Here is a 24,253-nt window from a genome sequence, read left to right as displayed (position 1 = left end):
GGCCATATACAAGTTGCACCCGAGAATCTCGAATGTAACTGGCATCAGATAGCACACAGACGCTCTTCCGTGTTGTCCGATCTGCGGGACAGTGGATATTTTGCACCCTATTCTTGTCTGTAATTTTTTTAGTTTTTTTTGTACACGGACAACTGGTCCATGTGAAAACTGGCCCATGTGAATTGTAACATAAGCTAGATAGGATCCGTGTGCTGTCCATGAAACACACACAGCACATGGACAGAAACTATGGCCTAATATCTGCTTCTGCCCCTCCAACTTCTTGATGCCAAGGAATGTGAATCCACTTCCAGAATACTTTGAATATTATTCCCAGGCCTTCACAGTGTCCATCTGGTACTACCCCAAAGCCATTGGATATGATGGTAATGGTGACTTTATACCCCTTTAAGTCTTGTGACTAATTCCTCTAATGGCTCTGGTGTTGTATAGTGCTTGAAGTATTGGATACTGTGGTCTTGTCATTAGGTCACATAATCAAAGAAAGAGATTGTACTATGGGTAGCAATCGGTAGGAAGCAGCAGGGGACATCAGACATTATCTATCTTTTTTGCAAATGAACGGAGTGCAAATCCTGCAGGGTTTTCAATACAACATGAGATGGAAAGAAGTTCTACTGGCTCAGATCTGCCCAGTTTAGTAGATATTTCTATAGTACAGTTCTGCCTTTTATAGTTGTCCCCTTAATGGTAGACCTGTATAATGGTCTAGTCATATGGGGATGCTCTCTCTGTATAAAGTATGGCTGTAACTATAGGGGAATGCAGGGGATGTGGTTGCACCCGGCCCCAGGAGCCCTCTCTTCTCCATATAGGGAGCCCAGTACTATGAATAAAGCATTATAGTTGGGGGCCCTGTTAGAGATTTTGCATTGGGGCCCAGAAGCTTTAAGTTACGCCTCTGGTATAAAGGCTATGGTTTCAGGAGATGTTCTTTAATGCTGGTGGCAGCCTGTACTTGCTGGTTGGGTTGGGTGCCAGTGGGGCCTCTGTTTGTAGAACCAGCGTGCATTATGTTGAGCGGGAAGAGGTAATCTCTAGGAAGGGGACAGCATCAGTCTCTAAGCTCAGGAAGAGTAGAGCACTAAAGCTGATCTCGGGAGACGGTGCCAGCCAGGCAACTGCAACCTGAGGTGCAGGTCTGTTGGCTTGGCTGAAATACAGCAATAGTTTTTCCCTAGGTGTACAATTAACCTAGTGTAATCATTTGTTATTGGAGTATCCCATGTAACGTATACGCTGCTGAGTTATCCACTTCTGTCAAGTTAATAAAATCTAACCCCACTCTTTTTTCCCCATTATAACGAACATGGCTGATCGTGTCGCTGCAACTTCTTAAAACTCTTGAGTAGCAGCTCTGCTCAATTACAAGAAGCCACTATGGAGAAATATGCATCACAATCTGCATGTTTTACAAGCCGGTTTTGCCACGGAATTCCTTTGTTTTTGCTTTAGGCAAAATCCGCAGCAATTCTATGGGCATGCAGATTTTGGTGCAGGTTTTTTTGTCTCCTGTGAAAGCACCCCGACATTGTTGAACTAGTCAAATTTGCCACTGATAAGTCTAGGAATACTTGGCGACAATCTTTGGAAGCTGTAATAGTTGCCATATTGTTGGCCATCCCAATGTTGCTACTCAGGCCCTAAGAAGCGGATTGACACATGACTGCAAAAGCTGCAATGGAGAAAGAAGTTGCAATACTGTAGGTATGAAAAAAGCAACGACTGCAATAACAATACTTGTGTTTTTGTGCCAATTCATGTGGTTGTATATTCAAGCCATGTTCTCCATGTGTTCCATGGACTGCACACAACCCCATGAGGTTACCCCATTTTTTCACACAGACCGATGTAGTCACATGCTCTGCGTCTTGCTACAACCTGCACTGTCTTCCGCTTAGATAATCATTCAATCATAGTAAAAAAAAAAAAAACAGTGGCAAGGGTCAGGACTAATTTTGATATTTGGATCTGAGCTTGTGAATATTCTGAGCAACACAAGCAGTGCACTGCAAATACTTCACAAACATCATCATCCTTTCAGGAAGAAAACATGTTATCTGCACTTGAGTTCTGCAGGGAAATGTCTGGCACGACTTTATTGCCTTTGGAAAGAGACACTTGGTATGCCACGTCTGTGCCAAGATCTGCAATCCTAGATGTTTCTTGTGAGAAGTTTACCTGGCTTGTCTGGACACTGTAATTAAACTTTTTTTTTTTCTCAATGGGTAACTTCATCAGAGTTGCTCTGTGTATTTGGTCCTAAGAAAGAATACCTGTTGCCTAGTCCAAGAGATTATGGGCCACTGTATGGCTAGGGTTGCCACCTGGCCGGTAACTTATCTCTAAAGGCTGGTGCTGGTATTTGTTTGGCCCAGTAAACAATAATTAGCTGTTTGCATCTCCGGCAGGGCAACAACCCTATAACTCACTGTGAAGTTTCCATAAGACGCTGCTGGAGATGATCACTCCTTCCCCCAGTGTCTGCGTTCCAGCAGGTACTGCATACAGCGCAGAGGGGAGGAACGAGGCTCTCAGAGCGCCACATCAGTGTCCAATGGGTACTTCACAGTAACTGATACCGTTGGATGATGTCCTTGCTGCCCAGCTGGAGGTTTAGACCTGGGGAGGGAACTTAGAGGGGGCCACTAAGAGGCATTGCTACTACTGGGGCCACTAAAGGAGGCATTGTTACTACTGGGGCCACTAAAGGAGGCATTGTTACTACTGGGGCCACTAAGGGAGGCATTGTTACTACTGGGGCCACTAAGGGAGGCATTGTTACTACTGGGGCCACTAAAGGAGGCATTGTTACTACTGGGGCCACTAAAGGAGGCATTGTTACTACTGGGGCCACTAAGGGAGGCATTGTTACTACTGGGGCCACTAACACAAACAAGCTGATCAACACTCGTTTTTCAGTTGATCAAAGACCTATTCACAAGGCCCTATGATTGCACAAGCAAATATTCCTATAAATGGCCTGGCTCTAACATCAGGTCGTGTAAAAGGTCTTAAATGGGTTGTCCCACTTTTTTACTGCAGGAAGCAGACAGCTCTGTACATTGCACAGTGGCTTGTGCTGGTACTGCGGGCTGATTCCTATTGAAGTGAATGGGATTGCAGTACCAACAATTTATGGAGTGGTCTGCTTCCTGTAACAAAAAGCTATAAGTGAGACAACCCCTGTATAGTTGGCCATACACATTAGATAGCTCTAGGCCAAATGCTTGTTTGGCTGATTGCCATCTCTCTTGATGACCCCCTAATACACATACTCTGCTCATTTCTCAGTAGCGACAGGTGAGTAAGCTGTCGGAATCCTGTTGTGGTAGCTTATCTCCCTGTAAAGGATTGGGTATGTTGAGACTCAGCAGCCTGATCCCTTTCTTCCCTGACATCTAACATTTGGGAAGAGTCAGGAGACCTATAGAAACATGAAATGGTCATCAAAATTGATGGGTTTGGATGATATATATCTATTGTGCAGGGCCACCTTAAGTCCCTTACCTAGACTATATAATAGATGAGGAATAAAGGCTCTTACAAATTTAGCAGAGGTGACTTGTTATACCATTATTTTTGGGTTGAATTGTTTGACGCTTTGTGGTAAAAACTGTTAACCGCTTAATGACAACTAATACGCTTTTTTACTGACCTCACTAATGGGCTTTAAACCTGCACGTATATCTTTTTTAAGGGGATGGCTTAACTAACTCCTGACAGCCTGGCTCCTGCTCTAACTATCAAGTGAGGAGAACCTCAGATCGCTTAACAGCTCACATGCCACCGTTAATAGGAACTATCAGGAGCGGAGCTAAGCACCCGCCCCTTGTCCGCAACCAGCAATGCAAGAGGATGGAGCTTAGCTCCGCCCCGTCCCGCCCACTCACATTGCAAACAGCCGGAAGGAAGGAGAGAGAAGGTGAACTCTATCCGGCTCCTATTGCAAACAGCCGGAGAGGAGGAGAGAAGGGGGAGAAAGTTTAGCAGTCACGCTGCTAAACTCCCTCCCACCTCCCTTCTCCGACTGCTGTCATTGGCTCCCATAGGAGCCCATGCAGCGGCCGACGTGTTCCAGGCACAAAGATAGCTCCAGGACTATCTTTGCTGCCCGGCATAAAAGCACCCGATGCTACATTTGCCATCCGGCGCTTTTACGCTGCGGGAATACGCCTGTGTGATCTGATGCATTGGAATCCAATGCATCAGATGGTAGGCTATATCGTCCGGCCGTGAAAATGCGGCCGATATATGCTCGTGTGAATAAGCTCTTAAAGTAGTACCAATAAAAACTACAACATGTCCCGCAAAACACAAGACCTCACAGAGCTCGGCTGCAGGAAAAATAAAAATGTTAGGGTCTTAGAATGCAGCGATGCAGATTCAATTGTTTTTCTTTAAAAATGTGTTCTTATAAAGTAGTAAAAAAAAAATAAAATCTACATAAACTTGGTATCGCAGTAATCATGCTGATCCAGATAAGAAAATTATCATGTTATTTTTACAAAGTACTGAACATTCAAACCCTCCAAAACAATGGTGGACTTTCTGGCCGTAAGCCCTCATATGGCTATGACAACGAGTTATGGCTCTTGCAATGCAATGATGAAAATCTCTTGGTCCTTAGGGCACAAAATAGGCTGGTCACTAAGGGGTTACGATAATGCAATCTTTTTGCGTGGCAAAAAGGCAAACTCCGCTATGTTACCACCGCAGTCGTGACCATGTGGAATCCGTTAATTCAGCTTAATCTCAGCCTACGATATCTCCCATACAGAAGTGATGCAGGCAAACTAAAAAGCTGCATTTTATCAGCACCTCCTAAATCTGTTGGTTAACATTTACACATGGCAGCCAATTGGCAGATGCACAAAGGACCTGGTAAACATTTCTGCTATTAACATGAATGCAAATTCTTTTAACTGCGTTTTAAGTCTTGTTTTTGTCTATCTGTCAAATTAAGCCAAATTAGCTTTCATTTAAAGCCAATAAACTGTGATAATTAGCCAAAACTAGTAATCTTATTATTAGTAGGAGCCAACATTTTGCTTTGCAAGCAGGAATGTTAAACCTGTTTGTGGGACTTAAGTTTAAATAAACTTTTTTCTGCTTTGAGCACTTCTGATTTTAATGCGGTGGGTGGTAGGCTGTATGTGAAGTACAATTCATCTTCCTCTTCCTGCCGCCTATACTTTGTACTACGCTGGTATATTGCTAGTATATTTCTCCTGCACTATTTTATTCTAGGGTTATATAATGTCTGCTCAACTTTAATGTGATTTTTGCTTACTGCCTTTTACACTGTGCCCGAAGGACTCCCTTTTATATGCAATCTGACATGTTTGCATAGGCTGTGAAATGGTGGGACATGACCTTCCAGTTTGGTCTAAAAAATATATGTATGTATTCCAAATGGGTACTATCAGAAACTACAGAACATCCCGCAAAAAATGAGCCCTTGCTCAACCACGTCAACGGAAAAATAAAGTTATTGCGCGCACAAAATGACGGCAGAAAATAATTGTAAAAAATTAAATGTCTTTGAAAAAAATAGTGTATAGTAAAAAAAAAACCTATACAAGTTCGGTATCGTAGTAATCGTACCGACCCATAGAATAAAGTTATCATGTCGTTTTTGTTGCCGTTGGTGCGCCGTAGAAACAAGACGCACTGAAAGATGGCGAAGTCTTTTTTTTTTTTCATTTTACTCCACTTAGAAGTTTTTAAAAGTTTTTCAGTACATCATATGGTACTTTAAATAGCACCATTGAAAAATACAACTCGTCCCGCAAAAAACAAACCCTCATACAGTGACGTCAATGGGTAAATAAAGGAGTTACGATTTTTTTAAAGGGAGGAGGAAAAAAACAAAAATGGAAAAAGAAAAAGGGCCGTGTTAAAAGAAACTAATTTTCAAAAATTCTTGAACTTGATTTATACAGTAGTTACTTTCTGATGACCCAAATAAATGATGTCCACAGGCTTGACACTTTTTTGGTCCAAACCATTTAGTTCATTTTGAGCAGATCACAGATTCAATGCAATTTCTGATACCATCTGATCAGTCCTCATTAGTTATTGTGCCTCTTAAGTATTTTTCTATGGAAGTGTCCAATTATGGCCCGATATTCAGGTCTCCCAGAACCTGTCGATCCTCTTGCATTAAAATACCGTGTTTCCCCGAAAATAAGACCGTGTCTTATATTAATTTTTGTTCAAAACGGTTTAACTTTTTTACATGTTTAGCTGCCTGGACTCTCTTTAAATTGACTTTTTTAATTAACTGTTAGCAGGGCTTAATTTTGGAGTAGGGTTTATATTTCAAGCATCCTCAAAAAGCCTGAAAAATCATTTTGCATCCTCAAAAATTCTGGAAAATCATGCTATGTCTTATTTTCAGGGTATGTCTTATTTTCAGGGAAACAGGGTAAGTTAGTTCTTCGGTATCACGATGCACGTTTTAAATGCAGAATGTTGTTCTGGGGAATCGGAACCAATAATCCTGAAGCGAAGTGTTTAAGTCTATCCTTTTACACATACTGTGACAATGTATAAACATTTTGTTGCAGATTTACTTCAAACCGTCGTTTTACACAAAGAACTTAATCCTCGAACTATGTTCACAAACTCTAACATTACCATATATAGTTCCCTCTACACCTTGGTCACATCACAATCCTCTGGGACATGTGGATGTTTTCGAGGGGGTAATCTACATAAAATATCAAGGCAGGAGTCATGATTCAAGTGGCACTATTTAGACAACTTGATGGGCTTTCCCGAAACATTAGCCCCATAGTGCAGTTAAGGTCACCGGGGTTATGTTTAGCTGGTCTTCGTACAAGCAGGAATGTGAAGGCTAGAGATGTTGGCATCTGAAATGTTTTGTTTTTAGCACAAAGGAATGTGAACATGTCATAAAGAAAGCAACAAAAAGGTAAAAGCACGCAGAGATCGTGAGTAGAGGAATCATGTTGGGGTACAATTTTTGTTCTGCTCAAAGTATGGAAGTGCAAATAAAGTAGTTTTCTACATACATAGACCTCCTTTAATATGATCTTGCAGCATGGTTTATGATTTGGACATGTATGCAGATTACGGGTGGCTTCACACGAGCGTGTTTTTGTGCATACATAGGTGCGCACCCATGTACGTGCAAAAATTTATGTGAATGCAGGTCTCTGCATTGTTTTCAATGGAGCCACGGCCGCTGCTGGCGGTTCCATTGAAAACAATGCTCTGCTGGCCCCCTACATTCTTTTTCAGGAAAGGGCTTTACATATAAGCCCTTCCCTGAAAAAAAAAATTTAGTGTAAAAAATAAAATAAAATAATAAATAAAATAATATATACTCACCTGTCTGCCGCTGCCGTGACCCCGTGGGGATGAAAGAGCTGAATATGATTGTCTGAGGTGCTCAGCCAATCACAGGCAGCTCTCACCCGTCATTCATTCGGGGAGAGCTGCCTGTGATTGGCTGAGCACCTCAGCCAATCGCATACAGCTCTTTCAGCAGACGGGGATTTTAAATCCCTGTCTGCTGATAGATCAGCACCACAGTGCAGGGGACAGCAGGAGAAGACATGGCTGAGCCCCAACAGCTGAAGCAAGGTGAGTATCTATTTTTTTAAACCACTTTTACTTGATTTTCAGGGAAGGTCTTATATTTAAAGCCCCTCCCTGAAATCAATTGACATGTGTGACAGCTGCAGTAGAGAATTGAAGAATTCCTCTGCTGCATCTGCCACAGATGTGGCAGATGTAGCAGCAAGGAATTCTTTTAACTAGCGGGGATGAAGGAAACATCTGCCGATGTGTTCTTTATCCCTGCGGGGGTCACTGCAGCGGTGGACAGGTAAATATATAATTTATTTTTTTTTACACTAAAAGTTTTCTTTTTCAGGGAAGCGCTTATATGTAAAGCCCTTCTCTGAAAAAGAATGCAGGGGTGCCGGGAGACCATTGTTTTCAATGGAGCCGCCGGCAGCAGCCGCGGCTCCATTGAAAACAATGCGTGCATTCCCTATGGTGCACGCATGTCCTATCTTTGCAGGCACACGCCTGTAAAACACGGACATGTGGACACACCATAGGGAATGCATTGTTGCAAATAGAAGCGTATTTTTGTGCGTGCATATGCACGCACAAAAACACGCTCATGTGAAGCCACCCTACATCATACAAACTATGCTTTGCAGTTCAACAGCTACTAATGTTCTTGGTCTCCTACATAAAATGAATGTAGGCTTTTGTTGACTAATTGTTATCAATGAAATAAAGTCCAATAAATAAATTCAACTTGTCAAGTACATACATGGCACTGAAACAAGTCCTAAGTCTTCTGGGGGGCCCATGAAGAGATGGACCATAATTCAGGATACCCAGATTTTACTTTCTGCTGAGCGCTGTGAATACGCAGTAGTCTCTTTTTTCGACACAGCTCTCACAATATTAAGAAACGAGGAAGAAGAAACTTTTGGAAGGGCGCACTAACCTAAATGGAAAGGGGAGCAAAAGTCTTCCTGTATTCTTAGGACTTTTCCAAGGCTGTCAACTCTAAAAAAGTAGTACTAGCTAGTAGATCATCTGGTGTTTGTGTGTCAACTCTGCTTCCACTGTCGTTTTCATAATATTTCCAGACGTTTTTAATCCCTAGTGAAATTATCTATTTTATGACTAATAACAATACTTTCCCCATGGTATTACATGAGTCTTTTATGGGAAAAAGGAAGTGAAGATATAGGAGTGTATCAAAATAACACAAACTCCTACGATTGATGACCTCATCTAGGTGTTTCCATTATTTTGATAAACCCCTGTAACTTCCTTTGTAGCGCTGAGTTGAATGTTTGATTCTATTCATACAGTGGAGATGTAATTGGCTATTATTCAGTGGATAACGTGACAACACATATAAAGCCAATCGAGCACTTTTACCATGATTGATATATTATTGGCCCACTTTTCAAGCATTCCTCTTCTAGGGTATGTTCACACGGGGTGGACAATTTGGGGGCAAATTCAGCTGCATTTCCACATAAAAACCCATGATTTTAGTAGCTACATTGTTTCCCCTCACCACGGAATACATGGCAATGTCGGCACACTGTGGTATTGGTCCCTTGGCAGCCTCTAGTGAGTGCCGAGCTGCTCATCATGTGATTCCACTCCTACAGCATTAGCGCCTTGTGTGAACATACCCTTAGAATCATTTTTATGCTTGACTGAATTATAACCTGGTACAAGTTTGAGGTTTTCCTATACCTGATGCCTAATATCCGTTAGCCGTTGACCATTTTTCACCGTAAAGTTGTCTTTTGGACTTCTCCAGCAGGAAAATATATGAACTGAATAATTGTGTAGTCACATATATGCTATGTACAGAAAGAAACCAGAGCTGAATGCTTTTACATGACCTGATAATCAGGCAAGAATGTCCGGGACGATCATTAGGCCATATAAGAGTGCAGTAGATGAGTGAAGAACAATCTAAGACTCATTCATTTGGTTCATGTGAGCATAAAATGTGTGTGAATGGGGAGATGTGAACCAACCAATGATGGCTGTATGGGGACAAATCATCGTATGAACAATCAGCCCATGTAAAGACTTGGTAGATGAGCGCCAATCTCGTTAATTAGTGCTCATCAACTGGAGAAGACTTCTATATGCTAAAGGACTCTCAAGATGATCATATATTTATTTGCAGTGACATTTCTAGTGTTCAGTCAGGGCTTCTATTAATTTACAGTATAGTTTGCCATTGAAAATACTGAAACCCCAACTGAACTCTGATGGATCTGTCATGATTCATTGGGATCCATTTGAAAAAGTTCTCCTGGTTCCATTATGAACAGAAGTCATGGCACAAATGTGGACTGAGCCTTATAATATGTATTACTAGGCGCAAAAATATTTGAGATGCATAATTTCAAGGTGCACCCATTTGTAGTAGCTGTAAAGCCTTAAAACGACTTTGGGAATGTCCTTTTATTATTACCTTTGCACAGGATAGGTTATGAGTCTGATTGTGGGGATCTCTATACTAAGACCTTCACCATTAATAAGAACAGGGATCCCGTGTCATCCTCTCCTCACCATAGGCTCAGTCTCCTATCCCCTATAGCAGTGTTCCCCAACTCCAGTCCTCAGGGACCGCCAACAGGTCATGTTTTCAGGATTTCCTCAGTATTGCACATGTGATGTAATTACCGTCCATACCTCAGACATTGCCACAGGTGTTCTTGCCATAGGATATCCTGAAAACATGACCTGTATGTGGTCCCTGAGGACTGGAGTTGGGGACACCTGCCTTATAGTAAAGAGGAGATTGAAGGGAGCAGCCATTGAAGTCAAGCATGTGCATTGCTGCTCCATTCACCTTCAATGGAACTGCTGGAGATAGCTGAGATAGAGGAGAAGAGGAGGCAAAAGGATCTTTGGGGGTCTCAGTGGTTAGACTTCCACCAATCAGACTCTTATCACCTGTCCTGTGGTTAGGTGGTAGAAGTCAATTTTGGGAATACCCCTTTAATTTTGCAGACTGAAGAAGAGTCGGTATAATAAAAGTAGCCAAAAAGAACTATATTAAAAAAACTATAATGCTCCTTTCTTAGGCCTCCCTCACACAGGCGTTTGCAGTAAATGCAGTGTCTTTCAACGCTGCACTTACTGCGATTTTAGCAGCGCTGGCACATATTACGCCATCATTTTGGCTTGTGTTCAGCACAGCTGATAATGCAGCCAAGGAAGCTGAAAAAAATCAAATACCTAGTAGGCACCATTCTTGCAGGCTTCCAGGCACTTGTGTGTGCCTGCAGAGCATCTCTTGCTGGTTACGCGATTTCAAGACCACGCCTCCTACAAGAGATTGCTGTGATTGGCTGAGCCACGAGCCATTCATTCATTGAATGGCTGTGATTGGTGCATCCAGCGTTGGCTGTGATTGGCGCTAGATTAGCCAATCAGAGCAATTTCTTGCTAGAGGCGGGGTCTTCAAACCCTGTCACTAGCAAAAGATCTTCTGACAAGTGACCGGAGCCCCGGAAGCAGCGCCAGGGACCCGGACAGCGCAAGCATCGGTGAACATAACTTTTCTTTTTGGTAGTGCAGCTAGCGCTGCATTTAGCTCTGCCCAAGACGCGGCACCTAGTTGTTCTGCGCTTTCAGCGGCGCAGCTAATGCTGCCCATTTACTTAAATAGGCAACGCAGTGCTGAAAACGGCCAGAGATAGAACATGCATCGCTGTCAAAGTGCACGGTTGAAGACGCTTGTATGAACAGCCCCATTGAAGCGAATGGGAGCCTTGTACAGTGTTTAGTGCTGCGCTGTAAAGGCAACACTGTAAAAAAAAGTCTGTTTGAGAGAATGCTGTTCTTCAGTCTGTTTCAGTTCCTTTCATCTCCGGACATCATGATTTTATGACCTTTATTGTTAGATTGCCCCCAAGCCTCACTACATATGGCCATAATTTCCATATCTCACAGTAATGAGGGCTAAGAAGTTTCATGGTAGAAGGAATGAATGACTATAAATTCCGGCTATATCTACATTATACAGTAGCACGTCTGCTTGTATAGTTGGACATGAGGATGATTTGCATTGTTCTGCCTGCATTATGGAATGAGGAGTTAACCCCTTCTTTTAAAATAAAACTGGGATTTGCATTTCGTCTTCATACTTTGTAAAAAGGAATAACCTGTAGTGACATTGTGTCGCATGGCGCAGTAGACTAGGGAAGAACTGCCTTCATAGTATTTCCTCTTTGACACATACCCCTCAAGATGCAGACATCTGCTATCCGCTCATAAAGATCGCTTATACTGCATGCTTGAGATCAGCTGTTCCCGGACCTGTTGCATAAAGCTCTAAGCTGCTTAGATTGCTAAGAAAATAATGAAAAAAGAAACCTTTGTCACGCTTATGACACTATTTCTTCCTGCAGTTAAGGAATTGCACTAAATAAAGTCCCCCCCCCCTTATTTTTGTGGTATTATAAAAACGTATTTGTTCTTTTCGCAATCTTTTTTTACACTTGTATCACTGCAATATTCCATTCATTTTTTTGTATCTAAATTTCAGCTAAAAAATACATTTTAGGTTTTTATTTAATGGTTGATCTAATTTTATTGCAGGATAACGTAACTTTGTTCATGCGGGGCTGTAAAGAACTTGGCCTGAAAGAATCGCAGCTTTTTGACCCAGGTGACCTGCAGGACAACACAAACAGAACAGCAGTCAGGTGGGTATCTACATTATGGCACAATTGGTCCTATTTTCTTTTTAGGCTGAGTTCACACTAGTGTTTTATCAGTGGATCCTGGTTTACAAAAAATAGAATTGTACAAGATGGAAGTGAAATGGGTGAAAACTAGAGATGAGCGAGCGTACTCTCTAAGGCAAACTACTCGAGCGAGCAGTGCCTTATGCGAGTACCTGCCTGCTTTTTTCTAAAGATTCGGGTGCAAGCGGCGAGCGTTGGGGGAGAGCGGGGAGGAACGGGGGGGGGGGGGGGGGAGATCGATCTCTCACTTTCCCGCACCCCCTGCTCCTCCCTGCTCACTCCCGCAACTCACCGCTCTCCCCCGCCGGCACCCGAATCTTTAGAGGCGAGCGGGCAGGTACTCTCATAAGGCACTTCTCGCTCGAGTAGTTTGCCTTATCGAGTACGCTTGCTCATCTCTAGTGAAAACAGATTGCTTTCCATTTTTCTCATTTTCCCGGTGACTACAATGCAAAAAAGTATCTGTTTTTGTTCTTCTTTTTTTTTTTTCAACTGGAAACAAAAAGCAGAGCGGTCTGCTCTCTTGTTTCGGTGTAAGCAATTGGAATGGAGACGTAAAGTTGAGAAATGGAGTGAAACTGAAGTCTTGGCACTGTATTATACAGACTTCAGTTGGTTCAGGTTCACTTCCGCTCCCTATAATCTGGCCCTGCTCTCAAAACCTCAAGTCGAATTCCCAATTCATACTAACTTTTCAAATAAAAGTTATGAACTGTTTATACTCTTTTACACGGGTCGACAATTGGGCACAAATGTTTGTAGGAAAAACCGTTTGCCCGGTTGTCGGCTTCTGTGAAGCTGCACCCAATCAGCCAATGGACAAGTCAATGCTCAATCTTTGCATGATGGCATCTTTTGTGCAGCTGAAAAACTAATCCTTCTCTGCAGCACATCTCTCCATGTGAACGCGGGATGTGCTGCTGACCGCTGTTTAGAAGGCACTCTGGATTTTTCTTTGGGTGGGTTGGGCCCAGCTTGTATCCCGCGTAAAGGTATGAGTAGTGCCAGGCTTTACTTTATTGAAGACCAAACCGCTCCGATCCAAGTACAACATATGATCACTGCACTGAACTCCAATTTCACCACGCTGCGTGGAAGACTACTTTTCGGGCTGCACAGCACACGTTGTGAAACTGCTAATTGAGTTTTGCTGTGTGGATCAGAGCGGTTTTGTCTGCAGTGAAGTGAGTGGCTGGCACTACTCCTAGCCCCTTTCCTCAAAAAAGAATTGAGTGCAATGATTGAGGATCGAGCGATCATATGAACAATCATTCATCACCCTTATTGATTTGTCTAAAAGGTCAGTTACAGGAGAGCTCATCTTGACGTAAAAGGGGTCTTAGTCAAGCTTTTTTATTTGTCCACCAATCACGGTGATTGTAGCCTGTAAACAGCATCTGACAGATAGCTGAAAAACAGCTCCATTATAGGGAATGGAAAGGTTATATTCTAAGCCAATCAAAACAAGCAAGAAATATGAGAATTGCTTGTAAGGGACATTTTTTAGGCTGCTATTACACAAACCCTAGTGCTCATGTTCTCCCAATAATTTGGCTCTGTTTCTACATGGAGGGCTGTATTACTACATAGGGGCCTGGGCAGCCTTTAATACACGGGGGGTCAGGGGTCTATTACTACCATGTTTCCAACCAAGGGGGACAGCTGAACTTTTTCACCCAGGCCCATGAACCTGCCAGGGGCATAGCTAAAGGCTCATGGGCCTGGGTCGCAAAAGTTTATTTTGGGGCGGCCCCCTAACTTCTCTTAACGCAGAGGTGTAACTTCAAGCTTCTGGGCCCCAATGCAAAACCTGTAACAGGGCCCCCAACTATAATGCTTTATTCATTGTACTGGCCTCCCTATATGGAGAGGGGAGGCCTAATGGGCCCCCTAAGGCTCCTGGGCTCGGATGCAACTGCATCCCCTATAGTTACACCAGTGGCTATGCCCCTGGAAAGAACTTAAAATATCAAGTGATGGAATGTACTACAGAATATATAAATAAGGGTAATTAAGACTTGCATTTATATGCGAGCGAGCATTGCCTTTAGCGAGTATCTCCCCCGCTCGGGACTGAAGGTTCGAGTGCCGGCAGCGGGCAGCGAGCTGCGGGGGAGATCGGGGCTAAACGGAGGGGAGATCTCTCTCTCCCTCTCTCCCCCCGGCTCCCTCCTGCTGACTGCCGCTACTCACCGCTCCCCCGCGCTGGCACCCGAACCTTTCGTCTCGAGCGGGGAGATACTCGCTAAAGGCAATGCTCGCTCGAGCAATTGCCTTTAGCGAGTATACTCGCTCATCTCTAGTTATGAACCATTGTGTTTTTTTGTTACGGAGATCGTTCAAGCAATAGCTTGTCTTACCTCTTATGCTGATTGCATTAGACATCAGGCAGGTGCCTGTTCACACTCGGGTATGTGCTGCCGATCGGTTGGCATAAAAGATACAATTCAATATATGAAAGGTTGCCCTTTATCAATGGATCGCTGCACATCTCTACACTGAATAATGATTGGAAACGAATGTTCTGATGAACAACTGTTTATATTATCACTGCGTGTAGAAGGTTCCTGAGATTGGTCTGATAGGTCAGGAATCCATGTATGTAAACCCAGATTTAGCACTTTATAAAGAGCCGTTCAATGGAACAGTTGGTCCTCCTGAACGTCCCTCCATGGGCATGTGTGCGCAGATCTTCTTGGCACCGCTCTGTAGCTTGCAGCGTGTCTAGATAGTTTTTTCACTAGAAGAATTTCTCTAGTTTGATTAATTGCTCTCATGCTGCTAAATTAATTTGAAGTGTACCTGTTGTCTGTGCGCAAGAGTCAGCCAAACAGCGGGGCGAACTTCTATTCAGCCTGAACACTGCAAGCTATTATTTCTACAGCGCAGCGATGTCACTAAGCATTGTTTAATAACCAAAGTTTATGATGAAAAGTGGAAATTAAATTTGGAGAACAACAGTAAAGATTGATTCTTGGGCCATGTTCACATCTGTCTTGGGGTTCTCATTTTCCTGTTCCGTTATGAGAGCAGGAAAGCAGAAAATTCCCTGACCGAATAGTTCAGTTTTAAGACATAATCTAGCGTTGGCGAGTGGACCCCACTGAGTATAATGGGGTTCGTATGGTTCCGGTCGTCCTTTCCAGCATCTTACTGGATGAAAAAGTTTTGCTTGCTGGACTTTTTCATCTGGTATTTCACGGAATCGATTGCCACTGAAACGACCCCACCAGGGGCGTAACTAAAGGCTCAGGGGCCCTGATGCAAAAGGTGAGCAGGGCCCCCCCTCTATCTGTATCTGTACCCGTACCCATACCTAAACCATGCTTCACAGAGGCATAACTTGAAGCTTCTGGGCTCCAATGCAAAGCCTGTAACAGGGCCCCCAACTATAATACATTATTCATAGTACTGGGCTCCCTATATGGAGAAGAGAGGCCTTATGGGCCCTCTAAGGCTCCTGGGCCTGGGTGCAACCGTATCCCCTGCACCCTCTATAGTTACGCCCCTGAACCCCACCAAGTATAATGGGGTTTGTTCGGTCTTTGTCCTCCTTTCCAATATCTTACTGGACTTTTTATGTGGAGGCTCCAAATAGGGTCTCTGGCACCAATGTGAACAGAGTCTTAGCAAAAACAGAAAATTTATATTTAACTTTCCGTCACTCTTCCTTTCTCTTTTTACATACATTGCAAGAATTCAGATCTTTTAAGAAAACTTATAATTTCATTTATTGAAATAATAAACTTTTGTGTTTTCTGTATAGAAGACTGGGCTCTCACTTACCTAAACGTCCCCGCTAGACTTTAAAAAGTGATTTTCATTTTCTTCTTAGTTTTTTCCTGCCTGAACTGACAAGGAGTGCACTAGAGAAGAAGCTGCGCATGACAAATTGCTTCTACAGAGCATGGCCGGTTATATGATATTGTGAATAAGCCTATCACAGCCACATTTCTCCATCAGTAAAAAGGACCTGTGTCCAGGCCTGATCATGTGGTTTATTGACCCGAACTATCATCGTCAGGGATTCCTACAATGGTGACATTGTGCGTCTGTAAACCTCATGGTCAGGCTGGGAAACGAGTCCGTATTACAGATGCAGAAATGTGTGGAATTGGTCTCGAAGCGGTTTTCTAGAAGTAAAGGTTCTTTTCCGTGTGCTGATTATCCGGCCAAGTGTTCCCCCAAATACGCCTTCATCCAACGATCAGGCTATGTGAAGGGTCCAGCAATCAAACACAGACTGAGTGAATGCTCGTTCATCAGCTAATTGTTCCGTTTCAGCAAGCTTAAAAATGCTCGCTGATTGGGGGTACAGCCGGCCTATGAGGACAAATGATTGTAGTAGTGATTGTTCATCTCTCTAAGCCAATTGTAGGCCTGTATACAGGAAAATGAAACCAGCATCGATTTTGGCAGTGCTTGTTACATCGGGCCAAGCATTTGGCCTGTGTAAAAGGACTATAGGGTATTTGTTGACCTATCCTCAGGCTGGGTTATCAAAGTCCGATTGGTGGATAGCTGATTCCTGACACCTCCACCAATCAGCTGTTTGTTGGGTAAGCACTGGGGCCTCCTCTCTGGTCTGAAATATCATGTCTATTGGTCATATAGCCTATGTGCAGCTCAGGTCAATTCATGTGAATGGGATTAAAGGGGTTTTCCAGTGCTGAGATACGGCTCGGACAGCGAGCGCTGCCTTGAATACCCCTTTAAGCGTCAGTACCATGCCCTACTGTTATAAAATGTATAGTGCTGTGCCTAGTATTTATTGAAGAAGCCGCAGCGCTCACCTGAATGCAACCACCTCTAGATAGCGGTGGTTATGAGCATTTTAGTCCTGGAAATTCCATTTTAAATTTGCCTTCTATATCCAATGAAACCTCTTTGGGGTCAGGCAGAAGGAACCCCAGAATTCTTCATACTTGAATGCAGTCTAATACAGTATTCCTTTTCTTCTTGCAGATTATCTGATTGCAGCAGGAAACTAAGAAATGTGAGTATATTGATAAAAACAATTCTTTGTTAAGGAGCCATCTATGTAGATTTGTATTATTTAGTGAGGACACCAAAAATTCTAAGAATTGTATATTGTGTAACTTCCACAATCCTACAACTTAAACGGGTTCATATGTTATCTCAATAGCCTCCCCATGTCTGAAAGGGGTGAGCCAGCTCATACTAACCTCAACTGTCTCTCCACTGTATGCAGTGCGCCACTCTGGGTCTTCCCTCTGATGTAATGTTTTCTGGCTGCAGTAGCCTGTATATGAGATAGCACAGGCTGCTGCAGCGAATGACCATGCGTAACAATTGAGTGCTGGATAGGTTGGACAACCTCCTTTAAGAATGCGTAACATCCCCGTTTATGTTGCAAAGTATGCCATAGAGGGGCCTGGGGTTTCTTTAGGATCCAGGTTCTGGTACCGACTTTTGCCTTTGTACCCTGTATAGTTACACTTGGCCCAGAGAAGACGCTGGGTGTTTTTGGTTTTTTTTTTCTTCTTGTGATATTTTAGCTCAACAGTCTGTGTCTACTCCTCCATAGACCTCTGAATTCAGGTTCTGGACACTGTTCTCGCTTGTGAATACAGTTGTAAATGTATGAGTTTCGCAATACATATTTTTTACGGGTTTTAATTTGCGATTCTGATACGTTTCCTCTTGTTCTTTCTTGCTACTTGGGGGGTTTGTGAACTGGAATGAAGTTGGGAAACCCTCAGCAGCTTCACATCTTGGTAGACAACCCTTCTCGCACACATCATTTGATCTGATTGGATTCCTTCTGGCTGGCTTCTTATCTGGCAAAGTGTTTGTGACAAAGGAATTACACTTCTGGTGCCTGATCTGGAAATGATTAGAAGCCGCCTGTTTTGGCAGCCGAGAAAGTACTGTGCAAAAGGAACTTGCCAGAAGCTGAGCAATTATTCCTTTGCAGTAAATCTGTGCCATAACTCTCCTCTTGGGGTTCATTGGGGCAAACCAATTGCTAAAGCAGAGCCAGCGTCAGTCAAATACGTTCTGCCCTGCGAGGCTGGATCCTGACTGAGCTGTCATTCTCTATGTAACTTTCCATACTGGATTTGACTTTTTCTCTTTCACAGCAATGTTCACATTTGTCAACAGGAGGGTTTTTACAAAGGGATTGAGCACTAATCCAATTGACTGTAATTCTCTGTTGATTTATGCCAGGAGAAGCACTAATGAATGCAATTGTGCGCTGAGAGCGGAGCTTGTTGTGTGTTAAATCTGAATGGCGGGCTTGTTCGGGGCAGCGCACGGGGTTGCTTGCTGCTTCACTTGCTCCAAACTATATAGGTTTATGTACAGTACTCGTATAAACCACTAGAGATTGCTAAATAGTGCGTGATAAAGGCTTTCAATCTGGTAACAATGAGCGCAAATGAAGAGGGAACGCCTAATTTATCTCAAAAGACAGGAGTCAAATAACATGTAGTGGGAAGTAACTTAAAGCGACACCTGAAGGACACTGTGCATATAGTACTGTATACATTGGTAGTCTGACACTAAATGCTGATCGGACTGCTCAGCACTGCTCATGCGGGCACCACTGCTCGTGCGGACAGCATTGGTCAATCAAAGCAGGTGTAGTATCTTAGACTAATGGTGCATACTAATGAACAGTCAGAGAAGCAATTCAGCCATCTTTGTTTGTCCAGACCCGGAGGGTCAGATTAGAATGGAGCAACTAGTTCATCTAAAGGGATACCCAACAGACCTATCAAACCTTCTAGTATCTTCAGGATATAGTTGTCAGATTGCAGTATAGTCACGAAGGCCGCTTTCACACGGCCGCGAAAATGGTCGAAGATTTGTGCGTTGCAAGACGCATGCATATGAATCCCATTCTTTTGAATGGGGTCGTTAACATGAGCGATTTTTATTTGTTTACCGCATCGTGGTGTGGGATACATTCACAGCATGTCCTATGTTTTCGATGCACAGCATTCGAAGTGCACGCAAGTGTGATGCAAGGTTTCCCATTGAAAAACAATGGGAAACACTTGGCAATCCATCAGCACGACTAAAAGCTGCTTTGTTGAAGTAAGGGAGACATCTTTGACTCAAAAACGTCTCGCATCCGCGGGTAAATTGAGCATTCCCGAGCACAATATTGTGCTGAGTTTCACGGCCCGATATCTCACCCGCCCGTGTGAAATTGGACTAATGGGTAAGGCCCACAGACTCAAAGGGGGGTATTTTGTGTAGTACCCGGTTTCCCTGAAAATAAGACATACCCTGAAAATAAGACATAGCAGGATTTTCCAGAATTTTTGAGAATGCAAAATGATTTTTCAGGCTTTTTGAGGATGCTTGAAATATAAGCCCTACTCCAAAATTAAGCCCTGCTAACAGTTAATTTAAAAAAAAGTCAATTTAAATGTAAAAAAGTTAAACATTTTTGAACAAAATTTAATATAAGACACTGTCTTATTTTCGGGGAAACACAGTATTTGAACTTTACGTAAAAAGAAAAAAACTGCCCCAGCCAGACTGTAAGATCAAGGCTGAGGGCAATTTGCTCCAGATGTCTAGTTTATGTTGTGGTACAGGGTCGTTGCTGGTATGAAAGGCCACAAACAGCGTTTTAATTTAAAGACACAGAAAGTTTTACTGTTGGGCACAGAAGGATATCTCAACAAGAAAGGTGCCCAACAGTCTTCTCAGCGGGAGAGTTCTCTTATATAGGCGTGTGTGGTTTATGTAGCAATGATAGTTTCTCCTCAGTGGGGCACTAACTACACATGGTTCTGATGCAGGGGTATTAGCAGCCAGTTAAATTTAGCAGAACCTCCTTAAAGCGGTTGTCTGCCCTTTTTCCATTGATGACTTATCCTCTTAATCAGTCCTCACTAGTTTATGGACCGGGTTCTGCCTCTGGGTACCTGCACTATGGTGATCCAGCCGATCCACTTAAAGGGGTTGTCCCGCGCCGAAACGGGTTTTTTTTTTTCAACCCCCCCCCATCCCCCGTTCGGCGCGAGACAACCCCGATGCAGGGGTTAAAAAAGAACAACGCACCGCGCTTACCTGAATCCCCGCGCTCCGGTGACTTCTTACTTACCTGCTGAAGATGGCCGCCGGGATCTTCTCCCTCGGTGGACCGCAGGGCTTCTGTGCGGTCCATTGCCGATTCCAGCCTCCTGATTGGCTGGAATTGGCACGTGACGGGGCGGAGCTACACAGAGTCTCTCTCTGGCACGAGCGGCCCCATTGAGAAAAGAAGAAGACCCGGACTGCGCAAGCGCGTCTAATTTGGAGCTTAGACGCTGAAAATTAGACGGCTCCATGGAAACGAGGACGCCAGCAACGGAGCAGGTAAGTGAATAACTTCTGATAACTTCTGTATGGCTCATAATTAATGCACAATGTACATTACAAAGTGCATTAAAGGGGTTGTCCCGCGACAGCAAGTGGGTCTATACACTTCTGTATGGCCATATTAATGCACTTTGTAATGTACATTGTGCATTAATTATGAGCCATACAGAAGTTATAAAAAGTTTTTTACTTACCTGCTCCGTTGCTAGCGTCCTCGTTCCCATGGAGCCGACTAATTTTCGCCCTCCGATGGCCAAATTAGCCGCGCTTGCGCAGTCCGGGTCTTCTGCTCTCTTCAATGGAGCCGCTCGTGCAGAATGCCGGCTCCGTGAAGCTCCGCCCCGTCACGTGCCGATTACAGCCAATCAGGAGGCTGGAATCGGCAATGGACCGCACAGAAGAGCTGCGGTCCACGGAGGAAGAGGATCCCGGCGGCCATCTTCACCGGTAAGTATAGAAGTCACCGGAGCGCGGGGATGCAGGTAAGCGCTCCGGTAAGCTTTCTTTAGGTCCCTGCATCGGGGTTGTCTAGCCGAACGGGGGGGGGTTGAAAAAAGAAAAAAACCCGTTTCGGCGCGGGACAACCCCTTTAATATGGCCATACAGAAGTGTATAGACCCACTTGCTTTCGCGGGACAACCCCTTTAACTATGCATTTCGTACAGTGTTTCCAGATTTTTGTTCATCCCCTGTACATAATAATAGACTATGCATAACTCAGTCTCTACAAAATGGCATAAAAGCTGTAGAGGTCCTAAGGATATATAAGAAATCAATAGTATACAGTAACTTCTGTTCCTCATGGCAAAATCTTCTGCGATGGGACCCCATGGTTACTTGTAAGACACCGGTTTATGGTCGCCCAATATTGCTTATATGAAGGTGGTATAAATGACACAATCTTCATGAAATTCTTGTTGGTAATCTAATAGAAGTCTCCTCGACTGTATGGCCTATTTCCTTGTAGCCGTCGCTTGTGTGAACCGTGCTATCTGGAGAAATGCTCTGCACAAACAGCAGCTCCCCCTTAAGGACACTTCTGTTGGGATGTTGTCATTGGCAGAACGTTACACAGCAGCTGTTTAATATTGTCAGGTTGTGTGAAATTCTTCTATATTTCAGGCCACATAGACATCTCTGGCCTGTCTGTCTTCAGACTAGTTGGTGCCACAGGGCTTAAGTATACTGCACCTTTCATTTCAGGTATGCAGGCCCAGAGTTTCCTGGTACTTAAAGAGTAGCTCCACTTTTTACAAACTTTTAACACATCAGAGCGACATGTCTAAAGTTTTGATCAGTGGGGAGTGCCGCTGCGGAGAACCCTGCTGATCGCTTCAATGAGGGGGCTGTGCAACACCCCAGAGGGGTGACCCTAGGCACCTGGCTAACGTGAAGAGCTAGGAGGGTGAAGTGCTGACGTGTCACAGTGGCACTTACCATGCTCTGGTACTGTAGAGATGACACGCTGCCAAGGCCAGTTCAGATTGACGCTGAGCTTTGACACTCTTTTTGACTGGGAGTGTCAATAAAGGGGATGGGGCGGGGGTTTGTAGTCGATATCACTCGTGACGCTACCATTCCCCCAGACCGTTATCTTATGCGGTGGAGTAATAAACACGGAGATTTGTGTAAAGGACCTGAGGTACTAAGGAACGGTTAAGGCCCAGTATAACTTTTGCTTGGAATATACTTCAATAGCAGGTATTACAGGTATAATTCACTTTTAGCAGTTACAGGCTATAGCTCAAAGTTAGGGAGGATACACAGGAACAATACAGCCCTATAGTCCATGTCTAGGTGTCATGGTCCTGGAATTGGGAGCACTCCGGAGGAGGAAATGGGTAGGGGTCACTCCACAAACACTCTGACAGACAAATTACTCAAGAAGATGGTTTAGCCTAGATACACCCTGCACAGCATACGCATGGGTGTCACAATTAAGTACCTCTGTGTGGTGATCCTAATGATGGACGGCCACACAGGAAAAATGCCTGTGTTGTGAATGGGTACCTGTTTTAGTAAACTGAGGAAGTGCGCTCTCTCTCTGGAAGGGACTCACTCCTTTCACATCCACTCTCTAGACGCTATGGGTAGTTGCTCTTCTTTCTCCATCTTCACCAACATGGAAGATAAAGGTGCTTCCATACGGCTCTGTGTTAGCACACTCAGGTAGACAAGATGGAACGCTAACCCTTTTCCCGCTCTCAAACACTCTTTTATTCCTTCACTTGTACCATATGACACAAGAGAATAGATACATTCAGCAGACAGAGCTGACAGGCAATGCTTTTATGAACATTAACCCTTCAGACACTGCAGCTGTGCAACACACATACAGAAAATGATATGACAGTCTTGCACAGTGCATCCATACGAGACAATACATGTATGACATTTATAGAGGAGACCATGATGTCGTTCTGGAACAGTACAGCTGCAGCACTCGCCTGAACACTGTTCCCTCTACTGCTATCTTTTGATGTCTGTTGGCTTCTCTTGGCAGCTGAAGACACAGACTCAGCGAGGACTACATACATCTTCTATAGACCTCTACGCATGTGTTCAGCTGCTGAGGGGAGCCAACGGGCAGTGAAGATCAGCTGGTTTTACATCTGCGTTGCAACCTCTGACCGGAGGTTCCATCACAGATTCAGTTCAAGATACTGGAAGAAAAAGCCCTTGCGCAGCCTTTTTTCTTCCCTCCAAAATCCGGGCATTGCAGTCAATGGGGCCCGACCGACGCTGTTTGGTTCCATCCAGAGACACAGCCGTAGACCGAATGAAGCGGGAAACTAGAGCCCTGATCGCAGATCTAAAGCCAAAAGGGAACAGCGCTCAGTCCTGCAGCCCCCTCATTCTAGTGATCAGTGGGGGTCTCAACAGCGGGACATTCACTGATCAAAACTTTTGACATGGCACTCTGACAGTGCAGTTCCTTTTTCAAATATGACTGAGTATTTGGACATTTATTTTTTGTTCTTGTGGTTTAAAGAAAAAAAACTTGGACTTCTATGGATTTTTATAAATAAATATTCAATTTTGGATTGGATTAGTAAATAGTCTTTGTTCCAGAAAATGAGGTAGCTCCATTAGAAGCGCAGAAAAGGGGTTTTTATTCCTTCTATAATGCTTTCAGTTATAAATTTCTGACTTCTGTCACTCGCTGCTGCAGCCTGTAAGCAATAAGTCGCAGCAGAGACCGGTGGCAGTGGTGAGCTGTGCCACTGGCTGCTGCAGCCTGTAAACAATTCATCACATCAGAGATCGGTGGCGGTGCGAGAAGCTAGGAGATGTGAGATATGTTTGTTATTTTTTGCATGGGGGACACAATTTTCAAAACAATATCTCAGACAACCCCTTTAAGCCTTTTATTCATACAACCATACTACAGATGTACAGAACCATAATATATCACCCACAGAAATGTATGGGCCAATTATATACCTTCAATTTTATACAAGTTCATACGGAGTCTATGGAAAAAATATTGTGGTGTGTTCCATGAATGGAATCATATGGAGGTAATCACCTCGTAAAAATGTGGCACTGTAAGGAGGGACCACCGGGTGGCTTGTAGAGTCAAATGTGTCTGCATTTTGCAG

The 24,253-nt window shown here is 43.8% G+C and overlaps 1 protein-coding gene across 5 annotated transcripts in view; it reads left to right on the top strand.

The window, feature by feature from the left end:
• LIMCH1 (LIM and calponin homology domains 1) overlaps positions 1-24,253 on the top strand; it is a 268,490-nt gene that overhangs the window by 152,972 nt on the left and 91,265 nt on the right. For all 5 annotated transcript variants that reach the window (XM_066573145.1, XM_066573144.1, XM_066573143.1 and 2 more), the window contains exons 4-5: positions 12,160-12,266; positions 17,274-17,304. In XM_066573145.1, the coding sequence (XP_066429242.1) occupies positions 12,160-12,266; positions 17,274-17,304 (138 nt within the window). The remainder of the gene's footprint in view (positions 1-12,159; positions 12,267-17,273; positions 17,305-24,253) is intronic.

This window comes from Eleutherodactylus coqui, chromosome 7 (assembly GCF_035609145.1).
Source record: "Eleutherodactylus coqui strain aEleCoq1 chromosome 7, aEleCoq1.hap1, whole genome shotgun sequence".
NCBI classification, from domain to species: domain Eukaryota; kingdom Metazoa; phylum Chordata; class Amphibia; order Anura; family Eleutherodactylidae; genus Eleutherodactylus; species Eleutherodactylus coqui.
This window is presented reverse-complemented; position numbering and strand designations above follow the sequence as displayed.